The following is a 17,997-nucleotide window of genomic DNA, read 5'->3' as shown; positions in this document are numbered from 1 at the left end:
TCTTTACTCCATCAGAGGAAAGCGACTGAACATAAAGGCACTTTAAATGTGGCTTTTATGGTGTATTGAATACACTGTATTCCCATGCACCCCTTTCACCACAAAAAAGGGTATATGGTTCAAGCTTCCTTTTCTCATCCTCCTCCTCCAGCAGGCCGTCGCCCCTAATGTTTTAGAGGGTAACCAACAGGCCCTTGCTCCTAATGTTTTTGAGGATCACCAGCATGCCATCACTCATAATTTTTCAAGGGTGTGTATGATACCCTCCTTTATGTGTAATAACGGGTGTATTGGAGTGCCGTTTCCTTGTAATTTTTGGCAGCCCTTTCACTTAGTGCATAGGCTTTATGAGTGTAGGAGTCCCACTACCTGAACAATTGTACCACAATGGGAATGAGGCCCTCCTTTATGTGATATACAGGTTGTATCGGCGTGCTTCATCCTTGTAATTTTTGGCAGCACTTGCACTTTATATACAAGTAAATATACAGGAAAGAATGTTCCCTAACAATCTTTCCTCTAAAATCGATTTTATCTTTGGTTTAGTGCATATTATTGTCAGTCTGTAAAAGTGGCGTACTACTCGGACAACATCGTTCCCAGCAGTGACCTGGGAGTCCAAGATGCATCCAGACATCCTCCCCATGCTGTTCCTGAACCATTTCAGTGGTGTTTCCATCAATTTCTGACCTTTTCCTGTGAACCAGACCCCCCCTTCCCTGCAGCAGTAAAGTCTGATCACAGATTACTTTACTGACTCCTATGTTTGGCCATAAAGATTCTAAGTGTTCCTCTATCTTCTAGGACTCCCTACCTGGGCAAATCCTTTATCTCCACACTCTTCTAGCAAAGGGCTGAGCGAGGGTTACTTACCCTGGTTGTTCCATCCAACCACAGCTATACTGAGTGTAATACCTGACATAAAAATAGATAACAATTTATAACAACATTTAATTTACAAACCATTTGCAGATACTCCCTGCTCTGTACTGCACCAGAATTTATCAGCAGTGTGTGTCCAAGTCCAGCTTCCAGACTCCAGTATAATGGCACCAACCTTCCCCTTCCTCTCTGCAATGCACGTGAACTGGTGAACTGCACATGCCACAGAGTATGCACAGTTCACATTTAGTACACGGCAAGCCTAGGACATAGGGTACGCTCCTGTCTATTGTTTCTCATGTCCTATGTCTGTCGTAACGCGCGTGCGTGCGTGCGCGTGTGTCGTGCACTGACTACACTATAGAGGTGCTCCCAGCAAAGGTAATTATTGGAAAACAAATTTACAGAACAAAATAAAAAATACTAATAAAAATGTATATGTAAACTTAAAACTGCTTATATTAAAAAAAGTTTTCCAAGTGTTTTTTTTTTTCTTCATTTTCCATTAGTATATTTTTACTTGTGTTTAATGATTACTGCTTGCTCATTATTCCAAGTATCCTTGATGAAAATACATTGCCAGATAAACATATAGTAAATATTGGTAATATAACATCTGAGAACCTTCCCACCACATAAAGCTTCTAGCTATATGCACTATAAAGGGGAGTGCAGAATCACTGTAACTCCACGCCAAACTACATTTCATCCAAGATGTTAATATTCCTTTTACTTGCTGCATTTGTCCTTGGAGGTAAGGAAAAAGAAAAGATCTTTTTCATTTTGCTGTAAAGTATCCCCTTTAATATACTGCACTCTTCAGCTGTACTCAGTAGCCTCAGTAAGACCCATCAATGATATTTAAATTACAGTATCTTATGTTATTGTTGAGTTATGCAATCAGTGGTTTAAAGACCCAAAATTTATTTTACTCATTTCAGCCTTCAACACATAATAGAAAACATCATTTTATTATCATCAGTTTCGTTAAAAGGGGTTATTATCATCTCAAAAAGTGGTAGCACATAGCTAAAATATGCCATAGCTTTATAATCGTTGGTGTTTAGAGCTTTATCCCATTCACACTGCTAAAAAGGGAAGTACAATATGGCCACGTTTACTAAGTTTATTTTAGGGCAAATATACTGAAAAAAAGGTAACATTTGTAAATCATTTTTGTTTTTAACTCTACCTCAAGGGCAATGCAATGATAAGCTTCGCTACATTGAAGACAATGCACGTGTTGTAGGAGGAACAAATTCAGCCAAAAATGCCTGGCCATGGCAGGTAAGTGATGTTACAGTTTTTATGGGTATAATATTGCTAATGCATGAGGCAAAACAGAAATTATTGTTGTAAAATACATAACGGATTAAATGAGCTCAAATCAACAGTAATTTACAAGGATAGCAGACATCGATTCCCCTGGGGTGTACCTTTAAAAAGGTATGCCTGTAAGCAAGGGCGCAGCTGAAAGTTCATGAGCCCTGGTGCAAGCGTTCAGCTTGGGCCCCCCTTCCCTCAGTGCTTTGTGGCCAGGGGCATGGAAAAACATAGCCTTCGTGCTGTCTCGTGCGAAAAATTGAAACGGCACCTCCCCAATGCCAAATTCTTGACCTAAACCCTTCCCTCCAGCCAGGGGTGTAACTGCTGAACTAGTATGTACTTTCTATAATACCGTTGTCGCCTTATGCGGCACAAGGGTCTTTGGGCCCCTTAGGCTCCTGGGCCCGGTAGCAACTGCTACCTCTGCACCCCCTATAGCTACGCTCATGCTAGTAAGAAGTAATTATCACCTATCTACTGGATAGGTGATAACTTGTAACTTAGTAGGTGTCTGACCACTGGGCCACCATTGACTGCCAGAATAGGGGTGTCTTGTCCGCTATTTGAGTGGAGCAATGGTTGAACATACATGCTGTCATTCCAATCAAACTGGAACTGCCAGTACAAACTGCAGACATGAGACCCCCATGAATCTAGCAGTTAGCATATAGTCGATAGGTGATAATTGACATTACCAGAATAACCCTTTAAGGGCAGTTTCCTGAAGCTGTTTTTAGGTGTCAGACCACCACCATTAGCCCCTGCAAGACAATACAGTTACAATATGCCATTTTGCATAATTAAAGTATTCCCATCTAAACATTTGTGGCATAACGCTAGGATATGGCTCAAATGTGAGATAGGTACCACCTCTGAAGTGAAGGGTGAGGAGCCTTGCATGTCTGGTCACCCTCCATTCATTTCTATGAGAGTTTCAAAAAGACACGAGTTATGGCACGGCTATTTCCGTCAGTCCCATAGACTGCCTTCAAAAACAGCCGAAGGCACAAGCTCGGCTATTGTATTTTCCAAAAATCTCATAGCAGTGAATGGAGAGAACACAAAGCATACACTGTGTGCTCTCCTTCACTTCAATAGTCCTGTTATCAAGCTACTGTAGGAGCAGGTTCCAGAGGTGGGGCCTGCATCTATCTAACATTTGCATATCCTACTGATATGCTACAAATGTTTAGTTGGGAAAACCCCTTTAAGTAATAAGCAGCAGTTTATTACTGAGATATCATGTCTTCCCTACCATTTGTCTTGGCAGATCCCAAAGACCTATGCTGGAAGGGCCCTCAGACCCTTAAGCAGAGTCGGACTGGGGTGCCTAGGGCCCTCCAGTAAAATTCATTCTGGGGGCCCACTGTAAAGCTAAATACTAATCCTCCCTCATATAGCAGAACAGCAGCAACATGCTACAAGAGGATTGATTATGGGGGCCCCTGCAGTGTCTTTGAGAGGGCAGGTCCCTGGAGAAAGAGGACATGGCTAGCCTCACTCTGTAGCCAGATGTCATCTCAGCCACCCATTGTGTCTATAATAAAAAAACAAGTTACTTTGTTAAATTATCTACACAGTGTTTCATATGAACATAGGCTGGTTGAGATGCTGCACACTGTCTATCTATATGTAGTGCAGTAAGTCTACTGTGTTATATGCGACTTGTGCAGGTGGTGGAGTTCTAGGGGCCCACCTAGCTCAGGGGCCCACTAGGGAATTCACCTGTACCCCTGTGGGACAGTCCGAGCCTGCCTCTAAGTCATAACCCAATCTCACTATGCCCTGTTAGAGCATATGGTCATCTATGGCTCAAAATGCATAGCTACAACTGTACTGACAAAGAATATATTTTGCTAAAGCAGATCTGCCATGTTCATGTACTACATGAATAGCCAATTAATTCCTTATAAAGGCTATGTGCACTTTTGTAACTAATTTGTACATTGCTCCAAAGTATTTGAATTAAAAAGTGTTGCAACTTTCTAAATAGTGTTGACAAAAACTAAACTATTTTGTGTATACATGGTATCCATGGAAACAGACTACAAAGAAACACTGTGTGTAGTCTGAGACTACAGTTATAAAAAAAATTTCTCCCATCCAACACCATTTCCTTGGTATAACTTTCTAGTATTGTCTTTCCAAAAGGGTATGGCAAAAGTAAGAGCTGGACTGGTACTGAAAAGCAGCCCTGGCACACAAACCCCACCAGCCCACATACAATATCGACCCCCCTTCAATAACACAAAATATTGAGGGGCACACTGTGGCAAATCGTGTACAGATCCTATACTATCAGCCTAATAACATTAAACTGTTAACATGCTAAAAAATCATAAAACAATTGTACTGAAGGTGCTTTAAAAACAAAGAGTCAGTGTCAGAGTCAGTGCGTGTGTATTCACATTTGAAAGCTATTCTCCACTATTGTAGCATTTAATACAGGGACTAGGTCTCCAGAAACCTGTCTTAATATATTAATCATGCCACACACACGGCTAAATAAAATTCCCCAAAACATGTTTATCTGCATTAGCAGCGACATCAGGGAATTGGGACGCTTCCAGATGTAGCACCTAATCAAAATGGCTGTGCGCACTTTATAAGGGTCCTGTTCACATCATTACCGATTGACCAAACGGCATTTACCAATGACATAGCTCACTCCAAGTCACATGTCCGCATCTGCAGGCACATGATTCCAGCATCAGGACATGATTTTCACTCCCAATCACATGACATAACATCAGTGGTGTAAATAGGAATGACTGGGCCCCACAGCAAATTTCTGAACAAGCCCCTTCCCCAGCAACCTCCTCCTCCCGTGCAACTCTCACTCCTGTGACTAGTTAAGATCGCTCTCTTAGACGAGGCCCGGCAGCTGCTCCACTTGTTTAGTACAACTATATACTGTATGTCATGTCACTGTATGTACTGTCTCTAGATATAATGTAATTTAATAAAACTGTTGAGGAGGACCTGACAATAAAATCTTTTAGTCCTCCTCCTGGGTGGGTTCAGGCCCCAAATCAGCTGCTTCCCCTATAGCTACGCCCCTGCATAACATCTATCTATACCATCTATCCAGAGAAGACCCCTACTGGATTATTTATGTACTTATCAATATGCTCAGATATTTATAAAGCAGACTTTGTGTATATATATATATAGAACAAAAATATAAATGCAACTCTTTCGGTTTTGCTCCCATTTTGCATGAGCTGAACTCAAAGATCTGAAACATTTTTTACATGCACAAAATACCCATTACTCTCAAATATTGTTCACAAATCTGTCTAAATCTGTGTTAGTGAGCACTTCTCCTTTGCCGAGATAATCCATCCCACCTCACAGGTGTGGCATATCAAGGTGCTGATTAGACAGCATAAATATTGCACAGGTGTGACTTACAATAAAAAGCCACTCTGAAATGTGCACAGTTTTGCCTTACTAGGGGGTCAGAAAACCAGTCAGTATCTGGTGTGGCCACCATTTGCCTCACGCAGTGCAACACATCTCTGTCGCATAGAGTTGATCAGGTTGTTGATTGTGGCCTGTGGAATATTGGACCACTCCTCTTCAATAGCTGTGCGAAGTTGCAGAATATTGTCAGGAACTGGAACACGCTGTCGTATACGCCGATCCAGAGCATTCCAAACTTGCTCAATGGGTGACATGTCCGGTGAGTATGCTGGCCATGCAAGAACTGGGATGTTTTCAGCTACCAGGAATTGTGTACAAATCCTTGCAATATGGGGCCGTGCATTATCCTGCTGCAACATGAGGTGATGGTCGTGGATGAATGGTACAACAATGGGCCTCAGGATCTCGTCACAGTATCTCAGTGCATTCAAAATGGCATCAATAAAATGCACCTGTGTTCATTGTTCATAACATACGCCCGCCCATACCATAACCCACCATGGGCCACTCGATCCACTACGTTGACGTCAGCAAACCACTCGCCCACAAAACACCACACATGCCGTCTGCCATCTGCCCTGAACAGTGAAAACCGGGACTCATCCGTGAAAAGAACGCCTCTCCAACGTGCCAGCCCCATCAAATGTGAGCATCTGCCCACTCAAGTCGGTTACGACAGCGAACTGCAGTCAGGTCAGACCCCGATGAGGACGACGAGGATATAGATGAGCTTCCCTGAGACGGTTTCTGACAGTTTGTGCAGAAATTCTTTGGTTATGCAAACCGATTGTTGCTGCAGCTGTCCGGGTGGCTGGTCTCAGACGATCATGGAGGTGAACATGCTGGATCTGGAGATCCTGGGCCGATTGGATGTACTGCAAATTCTCTGGAACGCCTTTGAAGATGGCTTATGGTAGAAAAATTAACATTCATTGCACGGGCAACAGCTCTGGTAGATATTCCTGCAGTCAGCATGCCAATTGCAAACGTTGCAACATATGTGGCAGGGGCGGACATACCACCTGTGCAGCTGTTCAGAGCCTCATTTTACAAATCTGACGTGTCAGTTTATGTGGTAATAACTTTGGAATGCTTTTACTTATCCAAGCCATTCAGAGATTTTTTTCCCGTGACACATCATACTTCATGTTAGTGGTCAATTTGAGTCATAAAAAAACTAAATTTTAAAAAATTTTAAAAAATTCTCTATTTTTAAAATTAGAATTGTCCCGTTTTAAAGACAGATAGTGATACTTCATAAAATAGTTATTACTTTACATTCCCCATATGTATACTTTATGTTGGCATCATTTTGTAAATGTCATTTTATTTTTTCAGGAAGTTAGAAGGCTTAGAAGTTTAGCTAAACCCATTTTTTAAGGACCAGTTCAGTTATGGATTCGCTTTGTGGGACTTGCATAGTAGAAACCACCCCTAAATAATGCCATTTTATAAACTGCACCCTTCAAGTTATTCAAAACTGATTTTACAAACTTTGTTAACCCGTTAGGTGTTCCAAAAGAATTAAAGCAAAATGGAGGGGAAATTTTTAAATTTCATTTTTTGGTGCCGATTTTCAATTTTAATAAATTTTTCCTGTTAAACAGTAAGGGTTAACAGCCAAACAAACCTCAATATTTATTACCCTAATTCTGCAGTTTACAGAAACACCCCACTTGTGGTCGTAAACTGCTGTATGGGCACACGGCAGGGCACAGAAGGAAAGGAGTGCCATATTGTTAACCAAGGTCAGATTTGGCTGGAATGATTTTCAGATGCCATGTCACATTTGAAGAGACCCTGAGGTACCCCTAGAAAGAAAACCCCCAAAATTGACCCCATTTTGGAAACTACATCCCTCAAGGAATACATCTAGTGGTGAAGTGTTTAATAGAATTTAGAAACACATGGCTGTGAACTTTCCAATATAATGTTGTTTTAGCCCTACATTTTTTAGTTTAACAAGGGCTATCAGGAGAAAATTGACCCCACAATTTGTTATTCATTTTTTCCTGAATACGGCTGTTTGGGGACACGGCAGCATTCAGAAGGGAAGGATCGGCATCGGGATTTTCTAATATGTAATTAGCTGAAATTGTTTTTAGGGGCCATAACAATTTAATTTTTTCACCATTGTAGCTGTGTGGGGGCTTGTTTTTTGCAGGACGGGCTGTCATTTTTATTGGTATCATTTGGGATACATAAGTCTTTTTGATCACTTTTTATAACATTTTTTTGTGGAGGTGAATTGGGGAAAAATGGCAATTGTGCCAGTGTTTTTTTATTTTTATTTTTTATGGGGTTCCTCTTGCAGTAAATATGATATGATAATTTTATTCTGTGGGTTAATACGGTTATGGCGATACCAAATTTATATAGTTTTTTATGTTTTATTACTTTTTTTAGCATAAAATCTTTTTTTGTGTTTAAAATAAATGATATTTTGCATCACCATACACTAACATCAATTAAATATATATATTTTTTTTACCAATGTAGCTTTGTGGGTGCTTGTTTTTTGTCGGATGTGCTGTGGTTTTTAATGGTATCATGTTGGAGTACATAAGTCACTTTTTATAACATTTCACTTGTGGAGGTGAGGTGACAAAAACAGCAATTTCATCATTGTTTTCTACATTAGTCTTTACAACGTTCATCGCGCGGGATTAGTAACATGATACTTTTATAGAACAGGTCGTTATGGACGTGGCGATACCAATTATGTGTATTTATTTTATTTTTTTTTCATTTCTTTAATGACGTAAATAAACGGATAATAGAAAAGACAATTTTTATTTAATTTTTATTTACATTTTTTTTATTTATTTTTTACACTTTGTTTTTATTTAACAAGACCCATTTGGATTTGGAAGATCGAGTGGGCCCGATGGCTATACAGTGCATTGCAATAGTGATCTAGTCAGTTCTGCAATTACACTAAGGGTCCATTCACACGTCCTGTTTTTTTTCATCCTGAAAAACGGTCCATTTTTTGCGGATCCGTTGTTCCTGAAAATGCTTCCGTATGTCATCCGTATGTCATCTGTTTTTTGCGGATCCGCAAAAAACGGAAACATGTATACATTTCAATAATCAAATAAAGTTGTTTGGATTTCTTTGAAAAAAAAAATAAAATAAAATTATTTGCTATGTGTTTCCAGGAACGGATTCCGCAAAAAACGGAAGACATACGGAATGACATCCGAATGTCTTCCGTTTTTTGCGGAACCATTGACTTTGCATTGTACCAGGATCCGATTTTTCAGGAACATAATAGGACATGTTTTATATTTAAACGGACATGCGGAACGGAACAACGGAAACGGACAGCACACATTGTGCTGTCCGATTTTTTCCAGGACCCATTGAAAATGAATGGGTCCTGATCTGGTCCTGATCTGTTCCGCAAAAAACGGAACAGATCAGGAAAGAAAAAACGGACGTGTGAATGGACCCTAAGGCTGATCAGACCCTCAGCGTACATGGCAGCTTGGATGCCTTTGTAAGGCGTCCGGTTGCCATGGCAACCATCAGGCCGCTGCCGTCAGCTGGCCCGATGAAAGCGAGAGGGAGCTCCCTCCTTCTGAACCTCATGGATGCCGTGGATGGCTACTGACCGCGGCATCTATGGGGTTAAACGGCCGAGATCGGTGCCAGCAACAATTTCGGCTATAACAGCAGAGTGTCAACTGTAAGTTACAGCACACTCTCTCTGCTGATGGCAGCGGCTCCGTTCCTGTGCCGCTGTCATCATACTGAGGCCAGCAGGTGGGAGGCAATGGGGGAATCTGGGGGGCTTATGGGGGCAATTAAATTACTAGGTGCACTGGGGGTCATTATATCAACGGGGGCACAGTGGCAGTCATGTGGAGATCACAGCCTGAAACCAGCATTTTTTACACTAAAGCGCTCTGATTGGTTAGTCTGCAGGGAGACTAACCAATCGTAGTGCTTGCCAGCAAGGGGCCACCATTTATTAGCAGGGAGGACCACCAGAGGATCCTCCAGTGAGCGATTCTGACCCTGGCACCATGATTGCAAGTGCACAGAGGAAAAGGGAGGAGGAGACAGCAATGAGATCTGTACTGAACTCCACTGGCTTAGCCAGCGTTCGCATCCAGGACAAGAGATGGGAACATGGCCTTGCGCAGCCAGGGATCCGCCACAGTGCATTTATTATACAATTTAACAGCAGGAGGTCAAACTGAAGAAGTGTAGACGGAGCGGCCTACTTTGGGACCTTCTAGAGCGGCTCACTGGGAATCTGCCCTGCCTTGCAGATTGCTAGTCCAGGCCTTTCAGGAGTGCTGTGGGAGTAAGGGCTGTTAACTGAATTGTACAACATATTTATCAACATCTAATGACAGTTGTTTCTTACAAAAAGGGTTACAGTTGGACCTTGTGTTTGAATACATATAGAACTGATTCATGACCTTTCTGAAAAACTGTCCCAATGTGTTTCATCTTGTAGGTATCCCTCCAGTATCTCTCAGGCTCCAGCTGGTACCACACTTGTGGAGGCTCTCTGATCCGTGCTAACCGTGTGCTGACTGCTGCTCACTGTGTGGACAGGTAATACTCAATCAACAATATTCTGGTTTGCATTATAGGCATTCTTTTTTGTTGACATATATCTATAGTCTATATGATAAATTTGTCTCTGATTCTAACTGCTGCTACCACTTTTTAAAAAGTCTGGTGCTATCACCTGTATTTATAACCATTGCATGCCTCCATTTAGTAACTTCTATCGTTCGACTTATTCATCTCTCTAAATCAGAGCCAACACCTACCGTGTGGTCTTGGGAGAGCACAACCTGAGCCTGAATGATGGCACCGAACAGGTTATCTCAGTGTCAGGAATTCGTATCAATGCAGGCTGGAACACCAACAATGTGGCTGCTGGGTACGTATCTGATGAAACTAGGAGCTGGAGAGAATTCATTGCAATCAAAAGAAATGAAGGACGCATAGAAAATATACGTTCAGTTTATAAATTGCAGATCAGATCTGATGTATAATTATTACATAGTTGATGTTGATGGTGGATAAAGACATACGTCCATAAATGTCAATCACGGGAGTGGACATCTGTACTGGGAAAAGAAATATGGAAACAAAGAAAATCGTTCTTTGCCCTTGTAAAAGAGGGCAAAAATTCCTATACAGTATGAACGAGTCTGCCTAAAAGGGAAAATAATACCTTCCCATCTTCTTATAACGATCAGTCTGGATCAACATTCAACCAAGTATGGCAGATTTACTGCAAATTCTTACCCTTATAATATTTTCTTTTTCAGTTATGATATTGCCGTCCTTCATCTGGCATCCAGTGCAACTATAAACAGCTACGTGAAACTGGCCACCCTTCCAGCCGATGGTACCATTCTTGCCCACAACCATGCCTGCATCATTTCAGGATGGGGAAGAACTAGCAGTAAGTTCTAATTTAGGCAAAGTTCTTGAACTTGAGCTATGAAACCAGTATGTCTGAAATAAATGATTAAAGTCAACATCAAAAAGACCCTGTTCATTGTGGGTGCAAGTATAGTGCAAGGGAAAAGAAGTGCAACCAATCAGTCTGCAGTCAAGAAGATGAAGGAATTAACCTGGTTGGCTATTATGGGAAACTGTTCCACTTTTCTCTTGGATTCATAGTGATCAATCTCCATCAGTGTTATTACTAGAAGTTTGTATCACTTTGCATGAAAATAAATAAATTATACATATATATATATATATATATATATATATATATATATATATACATACATATATATAGTGACACAGGAAAGGGAGTTGTATGGGGAGGCTGGTATTTTCCTCCCAGTGTGTGCTGCTGGACTGATTAGCGGCCAGGTAGGGTCAAACACCGGACTGGATCTTATGTGGCGGTCTGAGTTTTGGCAACACCTAGCTGCCTTTAAAAGATATCTGGGTTCAGCAGAAAGGATCTCTGTATTAGGAGCTGAGGCTTGTGCCGGGCTTGGAGGGATGAGACCAGTGTGAGGGGAAACAGGCTGCCTAAAGTCTGTTCATAGACTCTTTGAGGCAGAACTGCCAGCAGGGTGTGAACTAACAACAAAACCACAAGGTGACTTTTTGTGTTGAATGTGACTTTTTGTCTATGAACTTACCAAGATTGTGAACAATTCTGATCTGTTTGATTTAAGAACTGGTTGGTGTCTCTATACTTATCCTGATTACCAGAGCGAATCCCCACTATATATATATATACCGTATTTTTCACCCCATAAGACGTACTTTTTCCCCCAAAAGGAAGGGAGGAGGGTCTGGAGGCTGGCAACTCGCGGCGAGGCCTGATGCAGTCACTGTACTCTATTACACCAGGCCCTGTTTACACCAGTATTCATATGTAAAGGGTGGCTAATCCATATGTAAAGAGTAGGCAAGGTAGCGCAATCACTACTCACTATAAAACCCCTGTACTAGCAGGCACTGCAGGCTGGCCGGTCACTCACTTCGTCAAGGCGCATACTCTGCCTGCTTCATTAATAAAGTGGGAGGAGCATGCACGCGAGGAAGTGAGTGACCGGCCAGCCTGCAGTGCCTGCTAGTACGGGAGTTTTATAGTGAGTAGTGATTGCGCTACCTTGCCTACTCTTTACATATGGATTGGCCACACTTTACATATGAATACTGGTGTGAGCGGGGTGACTGCACCAGGCCCTGCCTCGATTTCAGCACCAGTTGCCGGCCTCCACCCTCTGTATTGGGGCAGGGCCGTTGCAAGGATTTTTGCCAACACAAGCGAAGCTACATTTTGGAACCCCCCCCCCCCCCTCGCAGCTCACCTGGCCCTGGTCCCGTCTGCAGCAGCTGGCTTCTCCTCTGTGTGGTCCTGGTATCTTCTCTCTGCTTCAGACAATCTCTGATTTGAGGACCATATTTTTCGCCCTCTAAGACACACCTAGGTTTTAGAGGAGGATAATAAGAAAAAGATATTTTCCATTACACCTCAGGTCAGACCAGCAATCAGACCCCCAATGTTAATCAGACCTCAGCTCACAGCCCCAATCAGACCCCCAATGTTAATCATACCTCAGATCAGACCCCCATGTCAGACATCAACCCCCATTGATCAGCCCCCCTTGTCAGCCATCATGCCGCCATGTCAGCCATTAGCCCCACATGTCACATTTCTCCCCCTCCATGTCACATCACCCCCCTATGTCACATCAGCCCTCCATGTCACATTTCTCCCCTCCATGTCACATTTTTCCGCCCTCCCCCAGGCTGCGCCCTAAGGCAGCCGCTTGGTCTGCCTTATGGTAGCACCAACCCTGTATTGGGGTGCCTATTTACACAGGGACACTGCTAAGGGGGGATCTGTGGATGACACTATAGCATAAGTTGCTATATGTGTCATCCACAGATCCCCCCATAACAGTGTAATCCACAGATCCCCATAACAGTGTCATCCACAGATCCCCCATAATAGTGTCATCCACAGACAATCATTCAAAACCCACCAAAAGCACACCTTTTGGTTACATTTTTCCCCCATATATATATATATATATATATATATAATTTAAAATTTTCATGAACAGAAAGTTACTCCTATAACTGCTCTACAGCTGGAATTGGTAAACTGAATATGATTTTCAAAGAATAATGCTGTTACGGCACGCTCTGAAAATGTTTCTAGTGTGTCAAAGAAAGCTAAAAATGATGACTCTTTCATTGCAGCTGGTGGCTCTCTGCCATCCATCCTCCAGCAGGCCCCTCTGCCCGTCGTTGCCCACTCTACCTGCTCCACCAGCTCCTACTGGGGTAGCACTGTGAAGACCACCATGGTGTGTGCTGGTGGTAACGGAGCACAAGCTGGGTGCAATGTAAGTCTGGACATTTTCTCATTTTTTTTGTATATCTGTAAAGAATAAATCAAGGCAACTGGACTTACTGTAGATTTCTTGAAATCGTTTCACTCGTTCTTCCAACAAGCTTTCTCAATTTTTTTTGTAGTTGTCTATATTATTTTTAGCTATAAAGGGGTTAAAAGAATGCAAAATATGATTTGATCTGCATACTACAAAGAATGTAAAGCAGAAATATAATTTAAAGGCTAGATGTCTGGGCAAATTTACTAAATTGGGGATTTACAGCACTGTTAAGACCAAAATGGTGTGGGCTGGTGGTAATCTGGATGACATTTACTGAATTTATTATTGCTATGTTAATATTATTATGTATTATCTGTTATAGGGAGATTCTGGTGGACCTCTGAACTGCGCTGTCAATGGTGCCTACCAAGTCCATGGTGTGACTAGCTTTGTGTCTTCCCTTGGATGCAATGCTTACCTGAAACCCACAGTTTTCACCAGAGTGTCTGCTTACATCTCCTGGATCAACAGCGTAAGTTCAAGGTCTCCATAGTGCCCAACTAAGAATGTAGAACCAGTCACAGAACATATTCTCCATACCAATCCTCACTTTTCTTTAGACAATATTTTCTACCAGTCAAATATAAGATTTTTTTTGTTATGAGAGAAAGATACTTCTTTCTTCTCTTATTAGATGGATCTCCTGCTCCGTCTCCTCTTCACTGGCTGTCAATTCACTGCTCCAAAGGAGCAGATTACATAGAAGTCAAAGGAAAGGGGAGGTGGAGGAGGAAAAGGGAGGTGCTGATGGAGACAAGCAAAGGCAGAGAGACTGACACATAGACTGCTGCTGGCTTGTACAGAGAGCTAGGAAGCAGAATCCTGTTTCTCCATGTCCTGTGTCTGGGCAGACATGATTTCAGTTAGTTTCCACACACCAGCTCAGGGAAAAAAAATATTACAATTACAGACAGATTGCGGAAAATCTGCCAAAAATGTCAGATAAAAGTCATATAATGGCCAGAAATAGTGTCATTCCTCATGTACACACAAGGCAGTTTAAGAGGGTTTTTCAGGTGTTAAAAATTCATGACCTATCCTTAGGATTGGTCATGGACATCAGATTGTCAGGGGTCTGACTCCGAGCAACCCTGACGATCAGCTATTTGAGGAGGTTGCATGGCTCCGGTGAGCAACGCTGCCTCCTTGCAGCTTACCAAACACAGCGCCGTCCATTTGATAGCAGCTATGCTTGGTATTGCAGCTTATCCTCGTTCATTGGAATGGAACAGAGCTGCACATACGTCATGTGACTGATGAACATGACATCAATGGCTTAAGAAGAGGACACAGCACTCATTGTAGTTCTACAGCCTATTTAAACAGCTGATCAACAAAGGTGCCAGGAATCAGACGCCTGTCGATCTGATATTGATGACCTATTCTAAAGATAGGTTATCAATATCAACATTTCAGACAACATCTTTAATCGGAAAAATTATCTGAAACAGCAGTTACACTTTAATGTGGTTTTTGTAAAGGAATTTCCGACACCATTATGACCCTTCTAACAATCTAATAGACAAGGTTACTTAATGCATATATTTTTCTTTAGAACCTGTAAGCAAGAAAGAAACATCTTGGAGACATGCAAAGGAACCTCAAGCATTTACAACACTATATAACCCTGAGGAAATAAAACAAGGTTAATCTCAGAAACTTTCATTTTGGCTGCCTTTATTTATTTTTGTTTAAAGAGATTAAATGAGTTAAATACTGTACTTATTCTTGGTTCTGCAGTGAAGGGGCTGAGATGCTCCAGCAAGTACTAGATCCCTTCATTCTGCTAACCGTATAGGGTCTTTGGAGTCTGACGTTGACAGATCACACAATAATGGTATACTTAACCACTCAATTCTTCATTGCCACCAAAGCAATGAACACAGACTCTTAGACATTATATAGGTTATATAATGGTGAGCACCAGAGCTAGGCTTTCCCTTGCCTGATGCAAAGATTCTGTTCTGTTCTCTACCATAAATTTGTATCTAAATACCCTGGCCAAGGTATTCAACTGGGCGAATTCCCAGTGCCCCAATTGGGAAATAAATGGGCTAGATGGGTTAATTTAGTTAAGTAACTACTGTCCAACACCACTAAGTTATATTGGATTCTGAAGAGTGACCACTGGGTACTTTACTCCATATCAGGTTTCCTGGCACTTCAATATATTACAATGCTAGCTAAGACTTTCTAATAATTCAAGGTATAAAAAAGTTCTAATTTAAGTATCATAGACTGATTATGATTAAATGACAGATTACAAGTAAATCAAGTGCAGATATCTCTACCAGTCAAATCCATGTTATCAAATCTGCGTATGTAACTTGTCTTCTCATGAAATATCTTCATATACAAGTATGAAGTGTTATTACTATGTAAAAAGCCTAGCTAGAGTGTATTTAGGTACATAGCTAGGCAAATATAGTAGGACATGTGCTTTAGGTGCTATTTGTACAGGGTAATGAAACCAGCAGCAAAATACTGCAAAATAATTGTTTTAGCTGGCTCCATCAACTTGGCTTTAAACCAGATTATGGAATCTCTCAGGCAGGTCAAATATTGGTAATACACCTAGCTATTTTTAATAAAAATCTTCAAATTACAATGTATTAATATTTGGCGAGTTCTTAACCATTAATTGAGACTATACAGGTTACTCTAATATTCATAACATATATAGCAGAATAGATTTTTTGGCCTGTCAGCTTTTACGCTATGTTTAGGTCTATGATTTGGATAAATCATGCTTCAGTCTTTCTGTCCCTCCCAGACAGAAAGACTGCTCCTTGCGCACTGAATTGGAGATTAAGCCCATGCCTTCTAAAAGATTTTCATTTACCGGGGCAAACAACAAATAAGAAAAGGACTTTGCTTAAAAGAAAAACTACTGCAAATAAATAATATGTGAATGCAACTGAAGAAGAAGTCTAGGTGACTTCAAAATGTCCCCCAAGACTTCGTCGAATAACTTTGGTAAGTGGAAAACAACTTTAAAACTTAGATCCGAACTCTGGTTCAGATCCTACTGGTACCTTAGAACCGAAGCTGAGTTCGGTTCCAAGTTTTAAAGTAGTTCTCCACTTAAAAAATCAACTACCAAAGTAATTCAACAAAGTCTTGTGAGAATAACTGACTTTGCCTCATAGGAGGCCATTTATTTTAATGCTGTATGGAGACAGATCTCTATACAGCATTAATCCAAAGTTTTGAGCGAAGCGACTTCAGATCTAGGATTCAAAGCTCACTTCGCTAATTATTAGTAGTGATACAGAAGCCAGATCAGTTGCAACAATCTCACTGTACTTTACTGCAGCATTCAATGGATACGTCACATAGGCACCATGTACATCAAATGCAGTTTCCATAGTTGGCATAAGCACTTTCCAAGACTGTTTATGAGAGATGGAAGAATGAGCCCCTTTCTTGCAATCTGTACAATTCTTTCAAACCGAACAAGGGGTGCAACTGTCCCTTTTCAATTTGGCTACAGTATGTAATAGCTCTGGAGATGGATGGCGTATCCACAGTGGAATACAGTCTGTGAACAGGGGCACATTTATGTCCTTTGGATATAGTGGGTGCCAGGGGATTATCTTCCCCCAGCGTTATGTAGAGACGTCTGCAGTAGAGATGAGTGAATTTCTCATAAATTCGATTCGGTTGGTTCACCGAATTTTCCAAAAAGATTTGATTCGATCAAAATTTATTTGATTATTTTGCCCTTCCTCTGATCCATCAGAACATTAACCCCCAAAAAACTGATCCTGTCTATTGAGTATCCACCTTCACTCAGTCAGCATTTGGCCCGTAATCCATCAGTATTGCTAAAGCCCCCCAAAAAAGAGGAGTGGATCCAAAACAGAGATGACACATGAATGGAATATTTGCATGTCTTCTGTGTTTTGTACCCACTCCTGTTTTTGGCTACCAAATCATAAGCCAATTCTGATGCAAAATAGGGGCAATGTCATACAGGCCTTCCATCTGCTGCATAGACAGGATCCATTGTGCGTCAAATTTTTCCTTCCTTCTGACAGATCAGAATAAAAAAGGCAAAATAGTGGCCCAGTCGTCGAGTGGGGAGGGTGGGAACAGCATTAGAAGTTCACAGAGTGGCCCAATGACAGAGTGTGAGGTGGCGGCAGCATGAAAAGACCATAGAGTGACCCAGTGATATAGTGGTGAGGTGGCAGCACCATGACGAGAATACAGAGTCATGAGGTGGCAGCAGCATGAGGATACTACAGAGTGGTGAGGTAGCAGCAGTATGAGTAGACCCTTGAGTGGCCCAGTGATATAGTGGTGAGGTGGCAGCAGCATGACGAGACCACAGAGACCACAGAGTGGCCCAGTGACATAATTATGAGCTGGCAGCAGCATGAGGAGACCACAGAGTGGCCAAGTGACAGAGTAGTGAGGTGGCAGCAGCATGAGGATACTACAGAGTGGTGAG

The 17,997-nt window shown here is 41.6% G+C and overlaps 1 protein-coding gene across 1 annotated transcript; it reads left to right on the top strand.

The window, feature by feature from the left end:
- Positions 1-1,596: 1,596 nt before the first annotated feature.
- On the top strand, positions 1,597-16,402 carry LOC122931379 (chymotrypsin-like elastase family member 1). Its single transcript, XM_044285451.1, has 9 exons — positions 1,597-1,636; positions 2,081-2,169; positions 10,106-10,206; positions 10,415-10,540; positions 10,935-11,071; positions 13,348-13,493; positions 13,864-14,024; positions 14,586-14,669; positions 16,315-16,402. Exons 1-9 carry the CDS (start codon positions 1,597-1,599, stop codon positions 16,400-16,402), a joined length of 972 nt encoding a protein of 323 aa, XP_044141386.1.
- Positions 16,403-17,997: the final 1,595 nt, after the last annotated feature.

This window comes from Bufo gargarizans, chromosome 3, assembly GCF_014858855.1.
Source record: "Bufo gargarizans isolate SCDJY-AF-19 chromosome 3, ASM1485885v1, whole genome shotgun sequence".
Classification (NCBI taxonomy): domain Eukaryota; kingdom Metazoa; phylum Chordata; class Amphibia; order Anura; family Bufonidae; genus Bufo; species Bufo gargarizans.
Note: the sequence above shows the minus strand (reverse complement) of the source record. Positions and strands in the feature narration are given on the sequence as shown.

Excerpts from the sequence above, each read along its gene's own strand:
- LOC122931379 (XM_044285451.1), top strand. The coding sequence starts at position 1,597 with ATGTTAATATTCCTTTTACTTGCTGCATTTGTCCTTGGAG. Across the intron at positions 1,637-2,080 it reads TGCTGCATTTGTCCTTGGAG|GGCAATGCAATGATAAGCTT; the intron begins GTAAGGAAAAAG and ends CTCTACCTCAAG. Across the intron at positions 10,207-10,414 it reads GCTGCTCACTGTGTGGACAG|AGCCAACACCTACCGTGTGG; the intron begins GTAATACTCAAT and ends TCTCTAAATCAG.